At 34.2% G+C, this 15869-nt stretch overlaps 1 protein-coding gene across 1 annotated transcript in view; it reads left to right on the forward strand.

The window, feature by feature from the left end:
• Fcho2 (FCH and mu domain containing endocytic adaptor 2) overlaps positions 1–15869 on the forward strand; it is a 106370-nt gene that overhangs the window by 74508 nt on the left and 15993 nt on the right. Inside the window, exons 18-20 of the mRNA XM_010637338.3 lie at positions 1802–1905; positions 6190–6316; positions 15305–15416. Of these exons, the coding sequence (XP_010635640.1) occupies positions 1802–1905; positions 6190–6316; positions 15305–15416 (343 nt within the window). The remainder of the gene's footprint in view (positions 1–1801; positions 1906–6189; positions 6317–15304; positions 15417–15869) is intronic.

Consider the following 15869-nt stretch of genomic DNA (forward strand, 5'->3'; position numbering starts at 1 on the left):
TTTTTTTTTTTTTTTTAATTCCTCTGAGACAGTGTCTTGCTGTATAATCCAGGCTGGCCTCAAACTCACTGTGTAGCACAGGCTGGCCTAGAAATCATAGAGATCCTCCTGCCTCAGCCTCCTGAATACTGGGATTAAAGCCATGTGCTGTCATACTCAACTGTGATATGATTTCTAAATAATTCCCCACTTCCAAAGAAAGAACTCTTCTATACTGTTGGTGGGAACGTATACTGGTACAACCACTATGAAAATCAGTATGAAGATTCTTTGAAAAAGTAAAATTAGAAATTACTCCCTTTCTAGATATCTTTCCCAAAGAGTTAAGGGCATCATATTACATATTACATGTATACTCATGTTTATAGCTGCACAACTCTTAATACAGTAGTTAAGTCTTGAAAGTCTATATGTTCATCAACAGATGAATGGATAAAGAAAATGTGTTTATGCACAGTGGAGTACTGCTCTGCCATAAAGGATAGACCTGAGTCATTTATAGGAATGGCACACCTTGAGACCATAATGTTAAATGAATTAAATCAGACACACAAGCTTCAATATTGCATGGTTTCTCTTGTGTAAGAAATCCAAGATATAAAGAGCAAAATATAAGATAGATAATAGGAAACAGAGACAGGGCTTTTCTAAAAGAGAAGGGGAGAAGAGAGGGTAAGAGCTGGAGAGAGGAGAAGAGAGGGTAAGGTAGGAGAAGGAGATGAAAAACAGAAAGATGTGTTCATCTTGAGGTCACCACAGTGACTGTAATGATGTACTGCAAGCATGCACCAATAAAAAGAAGGAAAGCAGATCCCCCTACCTCCCATTCATTTCCTTTGAGTCCTGTGACTACTCTTTTGTCTTGCTATCACCTCCGTCACCTTCCCTAATCCTCCATTGTCCAAGGGCCTTCAACTTCAACTTAACTGCTTGTTCCCCTGTGCATATATAATATTTAGGCCCATCTGAATATTTTTAATGTTGCATATCTGTAAACTTGCTGAATGTATTTCTTCCTGTTATATTTTTCAGTCTCTGAATGACAGCCCATATTTTACAATGGACCAGTTTTGAAATCATTTTAATTTCTTTAAAAATAATTTAAGCATGTTTACCTCCATTCTTACTCCTGCTAATAAATTTGTGACTTTTGATGCTGTACACTTGGCTTTCACTTAGCAATTTCTATATAGGAGTTTTTAATATTAGGAATACTAATTTTTAAAATTGTAAAATTTGTAAATGGCATTGAAAACAATATTTTAATTTATACAGGATTTAAGAAAAATTAAGATTAATTGTGAACACTTAGGAAATAATTGTAGTGATTTGTGGAAACTAATAGAATATTTTTAATGCTTTTAATTATTCCTGATAATGTTAGGGTGTGGTTCAATTAAAGAGTCAAATTAAGCTGAAGGTATTTTATGTTAAGTTTATGTTATAAAAATTTGACCTTACTATCCTATCGTCTGTTAAGTAGATGTATTGGTAAAAGCTAAAGGCCCAAAATTGGTTTATTTTCACAAACTAATTTATCAGATTTAACTTTTTATATGTATAAGTAATTAAAAGAAATGTGTATGTTTGCTAGTTTTGTTCAATGATTAATATTTTTTTCAGGAATATTGTACCTTTAAGAAAAGCATATTTTATGGGTAGATTCCCAATATTTTAACAAACACATACATCCTGGAAAATGAACACGAATCCTAACAGTTCTGATATAATAGAATGTCTTTATTGTAAGGAGTGTTATATACTAATGGTTTTCTTCAAATTCTCTTTTCCCCACCACCAGCCAGGCCCACAACTCCTCTTTCTGTAGGTACCATTGTCCCACCTCCCAGGCCTGCTTCCAGACCAAAGCTTACTTCAGGCAAACTCAGTGGGATTAATGAAATAGTATGTACTCAGTTGTTTTTTTAAAATTACATAACTGTTTTAAGATATATTTTTCTGTATGCCCCTGTACAGTTAAATGCTTTGTTTTCTACTTGAGTCCTCAAAATACAGAAAAATTTTCCCTAATGAATGAATCCTTCACTCTCCCTTATAACCTCAACTGTCATACCTGTAAACCCACACATTGTCCAGGAGGAAAGAGATTTCTGAGAGTTGGCACTAACAAAAACACCATTCAGTATCTGTTGTCTCACAACAAAGTACTTTCATTCAATTCTGATTAAAGTCAAATAGTAAGGAAGAAATTGTTGTTATGCCTTAGAAATATACTGCCAAGAGGGTCCTGGTGTGTATCTCATTCGGCTTTCTGTATTTTAACCTAGGAAACGAATCCACATCATTTAATTGATATAAAAAATGACGTCTGTTGTTGGGGAATGGGGATCACTAGTCATCACAGTGAGATCAATGGGCTCTATTCAGAGTGAGACCCTCCCATACTCAGCCTTTTTGCTTCTGATGTGTTCTATTTTGCTTTATCTTCTACACTAATTGCTAGTTTAATTGCCAGAATTAAATTTCTAAAGGTCAAACATTATCTTATTTTTCCTTGATAAGTATTTCCATTGGTACTATAATCCAAATGAGTGAATATTTAAGCTGAATGTATGAGGCTATAAAGTTGCCTCAGCAACCTGCATCACTAGAACAAACTGCCCAACTTTCTGTTTCCAGCCTAGGTTCAGGCCAGTATTTCCCAAATACACTATGCTTTCTTTTTGGAGGGAAGCGGGGTGCTGGGGATCGAACTTAGGCCTGTGACATTGACCTACATTGTGTTCTTTTACACATACATTTTTTAAATGCTCCTTCTGTCTGAAGTACATCTCAGTTTTCTTTGTAACAAACTTGCCTACTTAAGATCTAGCTAAGTATTGCCACATACATAAAACTTTCTTGGATCATTCCACCACTTCTCCAGCAGATTTATTCTCTTATTCTCATATACTTATTTATATTTGTGCTAGTACAATAGCACATTATGTTGACTTTATGGTCCCCTTATTGATCTGCTGTAGCCAATTTCATATCCTTAGTATTTTAAATAATGCCTGTCACATGTACATAATTAGGAAAATGTTCAGTGAATAAATGAAAAGGCTTGAGCACCATTTGTTAAAATGGTGTCATCTTTACTTCCTGAGTGAAATGAGTTACTGAAAGCGAAATGAAAAACAAGGTACAGGCTGCGAAGATGGTCAGGATTTAAGTAACATAAGAATTACTATATCTTAGGTACAAAATTAATACAAAATTATGCTGATTACAAAAGAACAATGTTCGATCATGTTGTAAACTTTGGAAAATGTAGAAAACATAGAATATTTAAAGTATTCTCTGTCTTACCACGCAAGGATAACCACTGTTAAGATGCTTATGTATGTATTTCTTTTCATTATATTCTTAGTGCATAAGTATTTGTCCAGATGTAGAAAATAAAATTGGTAAAAATACAGACTTATTAATCACATATTAGCCAAACAACATTAGGCACATTATTTACTGAGTACCCGTTTTGCCATGGGTAAAATGCATATAATAATACTAAATTGTTGTGAAACTTAAATGACTTAATATGTGTCAAACAGGACATTGTCAAGTGCAAGTATGCTCAAAAAAGTGCATATTTTAAAATAAAAAGTTACTGTTCATACTTTCAGATAATTTTTCACTAGAAAATATTTGGGGAATGGCTTTCTAAATCATGAATTATTCATGATTTTCAAGAGACTCGTTTGTCGAATAATGACACACTTAAACATATTAAAATAAATCAAGTTAAGCTGGATGTTGGAGGATGAACCTATAATCCCAGGTGGCTGAGACGGGAGGATCCTTGGGAGATTGAGGCAAGCCTATAATACAAAGCAAGTCCCCATCTCACCTGTCCAAAATAAAGTCAGACTTACATAGTTGATTCATTCACATTAGTCTCCTTTCCTAGCAGCCCTCTTCCCTGAGATCTTTCTAGAAACTACCTTGAGGGCTTGGGGGAGAACCATTTGAAGTGTATTATTTCAGTATATAAATCTGTCTTCTAGACTGTTATCAGAATTAAATTTCTAAGTTTTTATTGCTGTAATGTTTTAATGAATATTCTTATGCTTCCTTCTTTGAAGACACTATTTCTCTAGTAAAAGATTTTAAAAATGAAATTCATGAACTAAATGATAAGTGCATTTTAAAGGTTCTTGATAATTATTGCTGTATTGTCTACTAGTGAGCCACATCCTCCTTACCAACTAATCTTTGTTCTAGAGCAAATGCGCTTAGAGGGGGTCCCAGACCAGTAGAATTATCAGCACCTGAGAACTTGGTAGAAATAATCTCTCTGGCTCCATTCCAGACAAATTAGAAATTCAGGGAAGGGACCCACAATTGTGTATTAAAAAGCCCTCTAAGTGACTGGAATGCATACTGATCTTTGAGAACCACTGTTTCAAAGCAACACTACCCGATAGAAATATAATGTAAGCAATATATATGATTTTAAGTTTTTTAGTAGCCACATTTAAAAACAGTGAAATTCAGTCTAATACATCTTATTTTGCCCCGTATAACAGAAACATTATATTTAGAATAATGAATGAGATTTTACATTCTTTTTATGTATATGCTAAGTCTTCTGAGTCCACTCTGTATTTTATAGCCTTGTAAACACATCTTAATTTGGATTAGCTACATTTCAAGTTCTGTTCACAGTTGTACTGGACAGCACAACTCTAAAAATAGGATAAAACTTAGGAAAATAGCTATTTCTGCCTTTTCCTTAAGAATTGTAAAATACATTATAAAAATGTGTCCACATCATATTGGCCACAAGGCCATGTTGCAGAAAGAGAAAATCCCCCACAGTAGTTCATCTCAAGATCTTTTCCTAAGCTTGTTAAGTTTCAGATCATTGAATTCTATTATCTGTTCAGCCCTTTACCATTTATGTCTGTATAAATATATAGCTGCATTTTTAGCACCTGGCTATATTTTTTAAAATATGTTGTCTATAATGGTGTCCTTAAAAAGCTGTACTCTAGAAAAAAAATTGTTTAAAAATAGTTATTGAGTTCGATCCCCAGTACCAAAAGAAAAATTCAAATAAAATAAAAATAGTTATACAGGTGGGTGGGGGTAAAATAATTTGTAAATATCTGGTAAATATTTTTATTGACAAATGGTAAAATAATTTGTGTAACATGTGATTTTTATGAAAGTATCTGTCAGTTGTTATTAAGGTAATGAAGAATTGAGTGTAGGATTACTTACAGGTTTTTGTGTGTTTTCCATGCCTCTCACATAAAAAAGGATAGTGTCTTTTCTGTTCACTTCTTTGTATCTAGTACCTGATCCAGGGTTGCCATAGACACTAAATAACTATTTGTTTCTTTTATAAGCAGGAAAAAATTATTTTTAATTAAGGTAAATATGCCTTTAAAAAATGAAACACCTTAGCAAATGTTGCTAATGTGTTATTGGAACAACTAAGAATTTGGAAATAAAAGGTCTGTCCACACTGGTAAAAGATAAATGAATTTGAGATAGTTTTGCTGTTTGTTTTTGTATTTAACTAGAAAAGTGAAAAAAATCAATAGAATTATTATTTTCTTAAACTTCTCTATGGGGAGAGCTTTATTAATGAGGATGTCTTACAAGGAGTTACAGAGGAAAATGTGAACAGATTTGTAAACATCAGAAGTAACAGGCAAGCAATATTTAGAAAAGAAAATATTTGTGACAAATATGGCAAAATGTTAGAAAAGGTTCACATCAGACCATTCATAAAAGTGAAAATATCTATCAAATTAACTAGAAATTTTAAAATTTTTTATATTTTCTTCTGTGACTCGTACATTGCTAACAAAGTGCAGAGAAATAATTTTATGTAACAGTAATGTAAAGTGAATAACCATTTTGGGAAGTCATTTGGTAGTATATGTGAAGAGCCTTCATATTGTTTAAACTAGTATTTTAGCTTCTGTGAATCTATAGTAAGTATACTTTTTGAAACACAAAAAGTATTTTATGCACAAAGACCCTCTTGACATTATTTTAATATATCCTTTCATCTTTCAGTGTATTTTTGAAAATGATTTGACACATGGCATATCTTGAGTTTAAATTAAAAGAAATGGTAAATTTGGTTTAGCATATTAAAGTTAAATTTGCCTGATACAGAAATCTCTGACAAGTAATTGTTGTAGCTTTTTGATAGATAAATTTGCTTTTAAGCCCAGGCCATTCAGCCCACCTGTAACTTCCAACACCAGCCCACCTCCAGTCGCTCCTTTAGCCCGGGCAGAAAGTTCTTCCTCCATCTCATCTGCTTCATTGAGTGCTGCCAATACTCCAACAGTAGGTAAGTGCTTATCATTGATTATGAAATTTAGCAAAGTATGATGAGACATATGTGTGTGTGTGTGTGTGTGTGTGTGTGTGTGTGTGTGTGTGTCTGACCTAGTGAAGAATTTAAGTTAGAAATTTTGTTTTTCTAGCAATACACCTGATTTCATATTAGCCCCATGTCCTTTTCTGTTTCAGTCTTTATTATCTGGATAGGACAGTTCTGTCTCTAGCAGTAATAAGAATGAATGAAATTTACAACTATTGTCAATATAAACAGTTGAAAGAAATATATAATGCAGTTCTTTGTGCTGTGAACTGGTAGCAAGCTGCATTCTTAAGAGTTTCTGCTAAAAACAATTATGTTTGGAAAGGAATTGATTTAATGAAAGGAAAGGATGTTATACTTCAGTGAGTTATATTTTTCCATCAGAATTTAAATCAAAATTAATATTTTTTAAAAGCTATTAACATATAATTGTATAAACTTAATAAGCCTCATCAAATAAATCAAATATTTTATACATCTGGATTTTGTTGCCTTTGCTCATTTTTTCTGAAGATCTTTTCTCACTCCTCCTTAGTGTAATAAACAAAAGCACAAAGCCACTTACAGCAATTATGTTTCATAAACAACAACCTCTCATCAAACAACTTCTCAGTAAAGCCATCTTATTGCTGACTTTAGGAAGAGATGACTTTAGCCGTGATAGTGCCAGTTTCTGATTTTCACTAGCAGCACTACTTCAGGAGTGCCCAAAGTGTGCCTTGGACCTGCAGCATATGTATCACTTCATTCTTACTAGAAATAAAGGCTTTTAAGTCAAATATTCTAGGAGGAGGTTACCAAGCTGGGGCCAACAGGGGATTCTGATGAATGCCAATTTGAGAGTGACAGCCCTAAAGCTGATTTAATTAGTTTAATTTGGCAGGAGATAAGCATCTTGTCTGTGCGGCCATTGTAAAAATAGCATGTAAGTAGCATAGGCTAAAACATATGTGTTACTTTCCACACCTTCATATATAACAGTTTCCCATCTTTTAACTTCATGTAAACTGAATGTATATAAATAAATTTGTTCTTTAATTTGGTAGAATGCGATTTTTATATATATAGTATTGTTAATTTTTATTCTCATGGTTTGTATATTTTGGTCATAAACATGTAAGATGAGCCCTTTTAGAAATCAAGCACATAGTCTGGGTAACCAGAATGAGCTTTAGTTCTTTTTCATTATCTAGATTATTCAGAAGACTTTCTATATGTAATAGGAGCTTTTAAGTGCATTTTGATTGACTTGGTACATACTTATAGTTTCAGCCACGATGGCAGTAGGTGATGGGGGGTGGGGAGAAGCAGGCAAGGGAGGTAGATATGAATTTTATACAACAGAGGTTCTTCAACTCTACCTAGAAAGTTCTCCTTTTTCGTCATGATGCTAGAGTTGGGGATGGAGCTCAGAGCTGTGGGTGCTTGTCTAGCATGCCCATGTCCCTGGGTTCAATCCGTAGAACTGTCAGATTTTTTTCTCTTTTTGTCACAATCTTTGTTTAGCTCTTTGTTTAAAGTTTTGATTATTCTAGTTTCTTGAAAATGTTTTATTTTCCTGCAATATTCTGTTTTATTTAAATATGATAGAAGATGATAATTTGATTGGGACACTCTCTGAAATTGAAAAGCACTGTGAGACATCATCAGGTATTGTATAAGACACAAACATATGTGTTGACTAATGATCCTAAAGTGTATCTAAAATGCTCTGTTACCTATTTTTTCTTTTTCCAGTAATGTATAGTGTCTCAGAAATAAAGTATAATGCTAAGATTAACTGTCTCAATTTTGTGCTAATTATGTTGGGTTGATGGGTAAGAGCTACTGACACCAAATTCCTAGTTATAAAAACAACAGTTTTGCATTTTATTCTGTTTGCCTTATCTCTTTTTGCTTCAACATTAAGTTTCAATATATCTAAACTCTGTAAAGCTGTCAGAATCAGAGAAGAACGTGATTAATAAAGAAGCAGACTATATTAGCTTTAAAAAAGTTGTAATATCTGTACTGCTGGAAGAAAAGCTGTCATAGAAAAATCATATGGATAATGAACTGAAGTTAGAAAGCACAGAAGTAAGAAATGACTGGTACTCTTGAGCTAAAAGGAATTCCACATAAATACCACTGGAAGACACCTTGTATTCTTTTTTTATCTCACATTATATAAGCTGTCTGCATTTTAAAAATATATAATAATCTGAATATGCAGCAGTTAAACAATTGGAGCCAAATGTTTTCATTGAGTACAAAGTATTTTCATTTAAAAATTATTTATTTAGAATTATAAATTTAGTTTTTAGATACTTGAGTAAATATTTTCTATTTGAATTAAGTTTTGCAAGAATACATATGAAACATGATCTCAAAAGGAAAACAAAACTAAAAAATACAGAAGTGGATATGTCAAGTTTAAGCTGGCTTTGAGTTTCTCCCCTATATTTCAACACTTTATTTGCCAATATGTTGTGTGATAATTTATAGAATTCAGGCATCCTCGTTGTATAATTATATAATTGGAGAGTTGGAAGAATAACTACTGGTTTCTTATTAATTTTCTGTTAACAGTACTGGGAATCAAACCCTGGGCTTCATGCATGCCAGACAACTGCTCTACAACTGTGCTTTATCCCACCCTGACAGGTTTCTTTTCGTTCTACAATCAAAGCAGACATTAATGTTAGCCTTTGACTATGTGTAAATATTCATATGTGTTACTCAAGGGACAATATGAATTTTATATTTAAGAAAATACAGGTTGCCTTTGATATCTACAGCAGATTGATTTTTAGGATCTCCTCAGCAATACCAAAATCCATAGATGCTCAAGTACCTTATATAAAATGATATAATATTCAGATATAGCCTGTACACATTGTCCTGTACTTTAAATCACTTAAGATCACTTATAACACATAACATAGTGTAAATTCTGTGTAATACTTGTTGCATTGTTTAGGGAATAATGACAAGGAAAAAAAAGATACCATTGCCCCCCAAAATATTTTCAATCCACAATTGAATCTGTAGATGTGAAATCCTAGTATAGTATATGGAGGGTCAACTCCATACTTTTCTTTAATAAAAAGATTATTGGCTGGGGTATTGCCCAATGGTAGAGTTCTTGCCTAGCATGCATGAGGCCCAGGGTTTGATACCCAGTAATAAGGGGTCAGGGAAACCCAACATTTTTATAATGAATGGTGTTGGCAAGGATGGAAAGAAATTGGAAACTGTTATGCATTGCTAGTGGGAATGTAAAATGGTACCACTTCTGTGAGAAAAAAAAAAAAGACTGTTCCTCAAAAAATTAAAAATTAAATTATGATATGATTCAGGAATTCTGCTTAAGGGGATATACCTGAAAGAATTGAAAGCAAAGTCTTACAGTGCAAGTTTTACACCTGTGTGTCATGGTAGCATTATTCACAATCATTAATAGATAGAAGCAACCCAAGTATCCATTGATAGCTGGATAATGTATTAGTGAGTTTTCCCCTTGCTGAGACTACCCAACATCTGCAACTTAAAGGGAGGGGGGTTTATTTTTGACTTTTGGTTTCAGAGGATTCAGTCAATGGTTGACCGGCTCCAGTACAGAAAAAGCACAGCAGAAAGGTGCATTGGAGCAAAGCCACTCATTTCATGGTGACTGGAAACAGAACCAGGGAAGAGTGCCAGAGAGGAAAGGGCTAGGGACATGATATAGACCCCAAGGATACACCTACAGGACCCACTTAGACACAGCCAGAAGTGCATTTTACTGATCTCTTAAGCAGCTCCCAAGCACATCAAATTTGACAGTAACATGTTTAATGGTCACAAATAGCAGAATATTATATATAAATACACACAATAGAATATTATTTTGCTTGAGAAAGGATATTTTGATATATATTACAACATGGATAAACTTTAAGGACATTTTGCTTTTACTCTACTTACATGAGCTACTTAGAGTAATCAAACTGATAGAGACAGAATAATAGTGGACCAATAGACTTAAGAGATGGGGGTTATTGTTTAGTGGACATAGCTTTTCAGTTTTACAAGATGAAAAGAATTATAGGGATGGATGGTACTAATAATCACAGAGCTTTAAAAATGTATTTCATGCCACTGAACTGTACACTCAAAAATGGTTAAGATGCTAAATTTTATGTTATGTGTAAATAAGTTAGCATAATGGCACATGCCCGTAATCCCAGCATTTGGGAGGCTGAGGCTTTAGGGTCACCACAAGTTTAAGCCCAGCCTGGGCTACATAGCAAAAAAAAAGAAAAAGATTATTATAGCCTCCATCTTTTCCTGAAACTGCGCTGTCTTGAATTTCTGATGACCTTTTAGGATTACAGTGAAATTTTCCTAGTACACAAATATATTATTCCTGTAGAAGTAATCAGCGATAGTCTGCTTTTTTTCTTAATGTTTTCATACTTGTACCATGTAACTAGTGCTTCCTGATCAGGCCTTTGTCTTCTACCTAATCTCTCTCAACTGATCTAAAAGTAAACTCCTGCCAGCATTCATTTTTCTCTTCAGTCCAATATAAACTCTGTACTCAGAGTGATGTTATTAAATTTTTTAAAAAATTGATGTTTCTTTTAATGTTGTCAGTGATTTTAGTGCTAAAAGAATAAAATTAAAGGTCTTACATGCTTTGATCTGGATCACAACTTCTCCATCCTCATCTTTATGGTTTTTCATCATTTGAGCCCATTTCTCAATCATGAACATGTTTCTGCTTTGCAAAACTTGTGATTCGTGCCTCCCTAGTTGACTGTCTCTAATCCAAAATGCTCTGAACTCTGAAGTTTCAATCAAAAGTTTCAGATTTCAGAGAACTTTGGACTTTGAATTTTCAGATTAAGGATGCTTAGTTGGTAAAGTTTATGCACATATTTTAAAAAACCCAAATTTAAAACACTTCTGGATCCAGATATTTTAGATAAGGGATATTCAGCCTGTAGTAGCTATGATTATGTTTTTGCGAACAAGTTTTTATATTATTGAATTTGTTACTTTCCCATGAAATTTTAACTAGTCTGATTTTGAAGGGTTTTCTTTTTCCTAATGGCCTCTAAGCAGCAGTTCTTGTCTGCACACATTTTTCATCAGTGAGTTATTTTTTCTAACCGTATATAACCTTCTAAATAAAAATTCCTTCAAAATTTGGAATACCATGCAATCTTCCTGACCCTTCAAGCTAGTGAAATGTTTTTTATACTATTTGTCAAATGTGAGATTGTACTGATTTTCATCAGTACTCCAGGTAGACTAGTGTATTTTTTATTACCATAACAAAATACTGGTGACTGAGTACTTTATAAAGACAAGTTTATTTATCTCTCAGTTTTGGAGACTGCAAGCCCCAAATCAGGTGACCTCATTGGATTGGTGTATGATGAGGGCCCATGGCAACTGGTATCAGAATGGCCAGGAGTATGTGTCACAGTGATTACATGGCAAGACAAGGAGCCACAGAGGGATTCAGAGACAAGGTGTGCACTTCCATAACAACTTGCACTCAAGGGAACTGTGTCTTGGAGACCAAACTTCAGAGAGCAGTGCCTTCATTGACTTAATCACCTTAGTTTCACCTCCCTCCACCACCTCAGTACCACCACCTTGGAGACCACATGTTCAGCATATATATAAAACCCTGGGGGAAAAAAACACATCCAAAAGACTATGGACATTGTATAATATCTGTATAAGAAAAGTACATATTCACATTTCAGAGATATGTGTTGATCTAAGTTATTTATTTTTTCTTTAAATAATTTATATTTAAAAACTTAAACTTCATATATTGTACTATATATTAAGTAAAATGCATTGGGAAAATGAATAGAGTGGTGAAGTGTACGTGGGAAGAGTATGAAGACAAAGGCAGCGCACTCTTGTGGGAGATATTTATCTAGGTTAACAAACACTGAACAAATGCAAAGATTAGCTTTAATACTTATATTTTTATTTGACTCTAAAGATACCTTATCTTTAGAGTAAGAACTTTATATTCATAAGAGTGAACTTTATGTCAGAGATGTAACTTTTAAATTTTAAAAATATTTTTTTATAAGTGCACGTAGCATTTTACCACACCCAGCCCAATTACCCCTCCCTTTCTTAGTTCCTTTTTCTGGTTTGTTTTGTTTTGTTTTTTTGAGACAGGGTCTCACTATGTCCTTGAGACTGACCTGGAACTCACTGTGTAGTCCAGGCTGGTTTCGAACTCACAGTGATCCTCCTGTCTTAGCCTCCCGAGTGCTGGGATTACAGGTGTGTGCCACCACACCCGGCCCTTTTTCTGGTTTGTAATACCTGATACCTCCAACTGTTCAAGGAGGAGAGTTTATTTTGGCTCATGTTTTCAGTCTGTATCCAGCTAACTCCAAGGCTAGAAGGGCTTGGTCAGAGGAACTGCTGAAGTCATGGTGGCCAGGAAGCAGAAAGAAGAGAGTAACCCTTCCAGGTCATACCCTCAGGGACCCACTTCTTTAGACCAGACCGCATCTCCTGACAGCAAAGCAACTATATTGCTCCCTTAATCTAATCACCATCCACAAGCCTCACCTCTTTGCATATGAGGCTTGGGGGGGTATTACAAATCAAAACCATAACATTATCTAATAATAGTAATTATTTTCTTTAAAATACTCTAAAAACCAAATCTTATTGAGGAAGGACAGTGTGAGGTTGTGATATAGACAGCATTTCTAATCTGGAAATTTGAAGTCTGAAATATTCCAAAATCAGAAACTTTCTGAATGTTGCAACATTCAAAATTTCAGGTTTTGGATCATGGTACTGGCAAAAACAACCAGACCTGAAGATCAGTGGAACAGATTAGAAGATACAGGAACAGCCCCTAACACAGTCAGCTGCCTTATCTTTGACAAAGGGGGTAAACATGTTCACTGGAAGAAAGCCTCTTTAATAAATGGTGCTGGCAAAACTGGCTTACTACTTGTGGAAGACTAAAAGTAGAGCCATGTCTCTCACCATGCACTAAACTAAAATCAAAATGGATTAAAGATCTAGGTAGTAAAACATAATAGAAACACATAATCTATTAGAGCAGAGTATATGTAGAATGCTAAAAGACATAGGTAGGCAAAAGCTTCATAAAACCCAGACCACATGGGAAATACTACAAAGAATCAAGAATTGAGATTTTTATCTTATTGAAAAGCTTTTGAAAAAAAAAAGAAAGAAAAAAAAATATCAGCTGGGCTGGGGATTTAGCTCAGCGGTTCGGTGGCCCGCCTCGCAAGGGCAAGGACCTGAGTTCGATCCCCGGTACCACACACACAAAAAAAGCTTTTGCTGGGCCAGAGCTTTAGTAGTGGTTCTACTGCCTGCCTTGCAAAGGGCAAGGGCCGGAGTTTGATTGCCGGTACCAAAACAAAACAAAAGACAAAAAGCTTTTGCCTACCAAAAGAAATCACAAACAGAGTGAAAAGACAAGCCACAGGTTGGGGAAAGAACATAAGCCAGTGGTTCCTCAGACAAAGGACTGATGTGTAGAACATAAAACTTTGAAAAAATTCAGACTCCCCCCAATTTAAAGACCCAATCCAAAAATGGACATCTGAAACAAATACATATTTTCTCAGATGAACTAAATGGCAAATAAATACATGAAAAAATGTTCAGTATCACTGGTCATTTGAGAGATGCAAATTAAAACAAGCTGAGATTCCATCTCACTCCAAAAAGAATGGCTATTATCAAGAAATCAATGGAGATTTGATCAATGGAGACTCTGTTGATGGAAATGTAGACTGGTACAACTTCTGTGGAAGTCAGTGTGGAGATTCCTCAAAAAACTAAGATTAGAGGTCCCATTTGACCCAGCTATTCTCATGAGTATCTTCCTAAAAAAATTAAAAGCATCCTACCACAGCAGTATATACACACCCATGTTTATAGCAGCACGGTTTGTAATTGCTAAATCTTAGAAACAAATCAACCAATGACTGGATGAAGAGATTTTTTTTACACAGTGGAGTACTATTCAGCCATAAAGAAGGGTGAACTTGAGATATTTCTAAGTAATTGGATACATCTTGAGAACATACTCTTAAATTGAACACACTTGTAAATATCACATTCTTTGATGTGAGAAACTGAAAGTGTAAATAAAGACCAAAATATATTGTAAAATAGGAAAAAACTGTTCAAAATTATACCAAGTGTGAGATATTTTTTAATAAATGTTTTATGCAGAAAAGCTATAGTACTATTAGGAAATGAGATTAATAAATGAAAATATATTCTTTTAAGATCATGCTACACAGTGTGTTTACCATTTTCTCTATGAAATTTTTTCATAGAACTATTTTTACATTTTCTTCATTAGTAATCTTCTTATATTACATTAAAATAAAAAAGAAATGCTCAGCACCTAAATTTATGTGAATATTCCAAAATCTGAAGAGCTGCAAAATCTAAAATACGTCTGGTCCAAAGTGTTTCAGATGAAAATACTCAAGCTGTGCAAGCATCAAAGACAAGTTTAAGAAAATTACAGTAGTAGTACCATAAGAAACACGACTGTTCGGAGAGGCATAATTTACATGCAAAAAAAATCCAATTTAATGGCCTGAAATATGTGATTAATATAACCAGAAAGAATTTGGCATTTGAAAGTCTCCAAAGTCATAGTAGTAATTTTAACTCTTTAAATCTAAGGCTTTTTCTTTCTGATCTTCCTTAACCATCCTGTGTCTTTCCATTTAAGTCAGTATGATATGTCCTCCTGATTGTTGTTTTTCTTTATATTATGTTTCAATTTGTTTTGTTCTGTATTTCTTAATCGCTAGCTTTCTGATGGGGGCATACTATTTGAAACAAGTAATAGAGTCATTTGTGACAACCTTACAATGTGAATCTGTCTGGATATTTAATATATAACTTTCTGAAGGACTTAACAAATGAATTGTATTCTAGGCGTGTCACGAGGTCCCAGCCCTGTCAGCCTTGGAAATCAGGACACCTTACCTGTGGCGATTGCCCTTACAGAATCTGTTAATGCCTACTTTAAAGGAGCAGATCCCAGCAAGTTAGTTTTTTAAATGTACATGTGTAATGAATGTGTGCTATGGGGAGGGAGGACTTGGTGGTAAATTTTAAGTTATATTTTAATATAACTTAAGTTTATTGTAGACCTGCTTTTTGCTTTCTTAGTCTTTTAAGGATGGTCTTTCAGATTAAAAAATCACTATAATCAGCACTAAATGATAGCTTTTTCCCCCAGTGTATTTACACTGTTGCCCAGGCTGATTGACCATTATGACACATTTGGTTTTGTATCTTTGGTGAAATTGTGGCATTCCTTAGAAAATAATGTGTGACTGTTGCAGAGGTAGTTTCATCTCTTGCTTTTAAGAAAATCAGTTTGGGGCCAGGGATTTAGCTTAGTGTTTCCACTGCCTGCCTTGCAAGTGCAAGGACCCGACTGGATCCCCAGTACCAAAAAAAAAAAAAAAAAAAAAAAAACAAAAAAAAAAAAAAA

Source organism: Fukomys damarensis, unplaced genomic scaffold, assembly GCF_012274545.1.
Source record: "Fukomys damarensis isolate Sample0158 unplaced genomic scaffold, DMR_v1.0_HiC HiC_scaffold_1, whole genome shotgun sequence".
Classification (NCBI taxonomy): domain Eukaryota; kingdom Metazoa; phylum Chordata; class Mammalia; order Rodentia; family Bathyergidae; genus Fukomys; species Fukomys damarensis.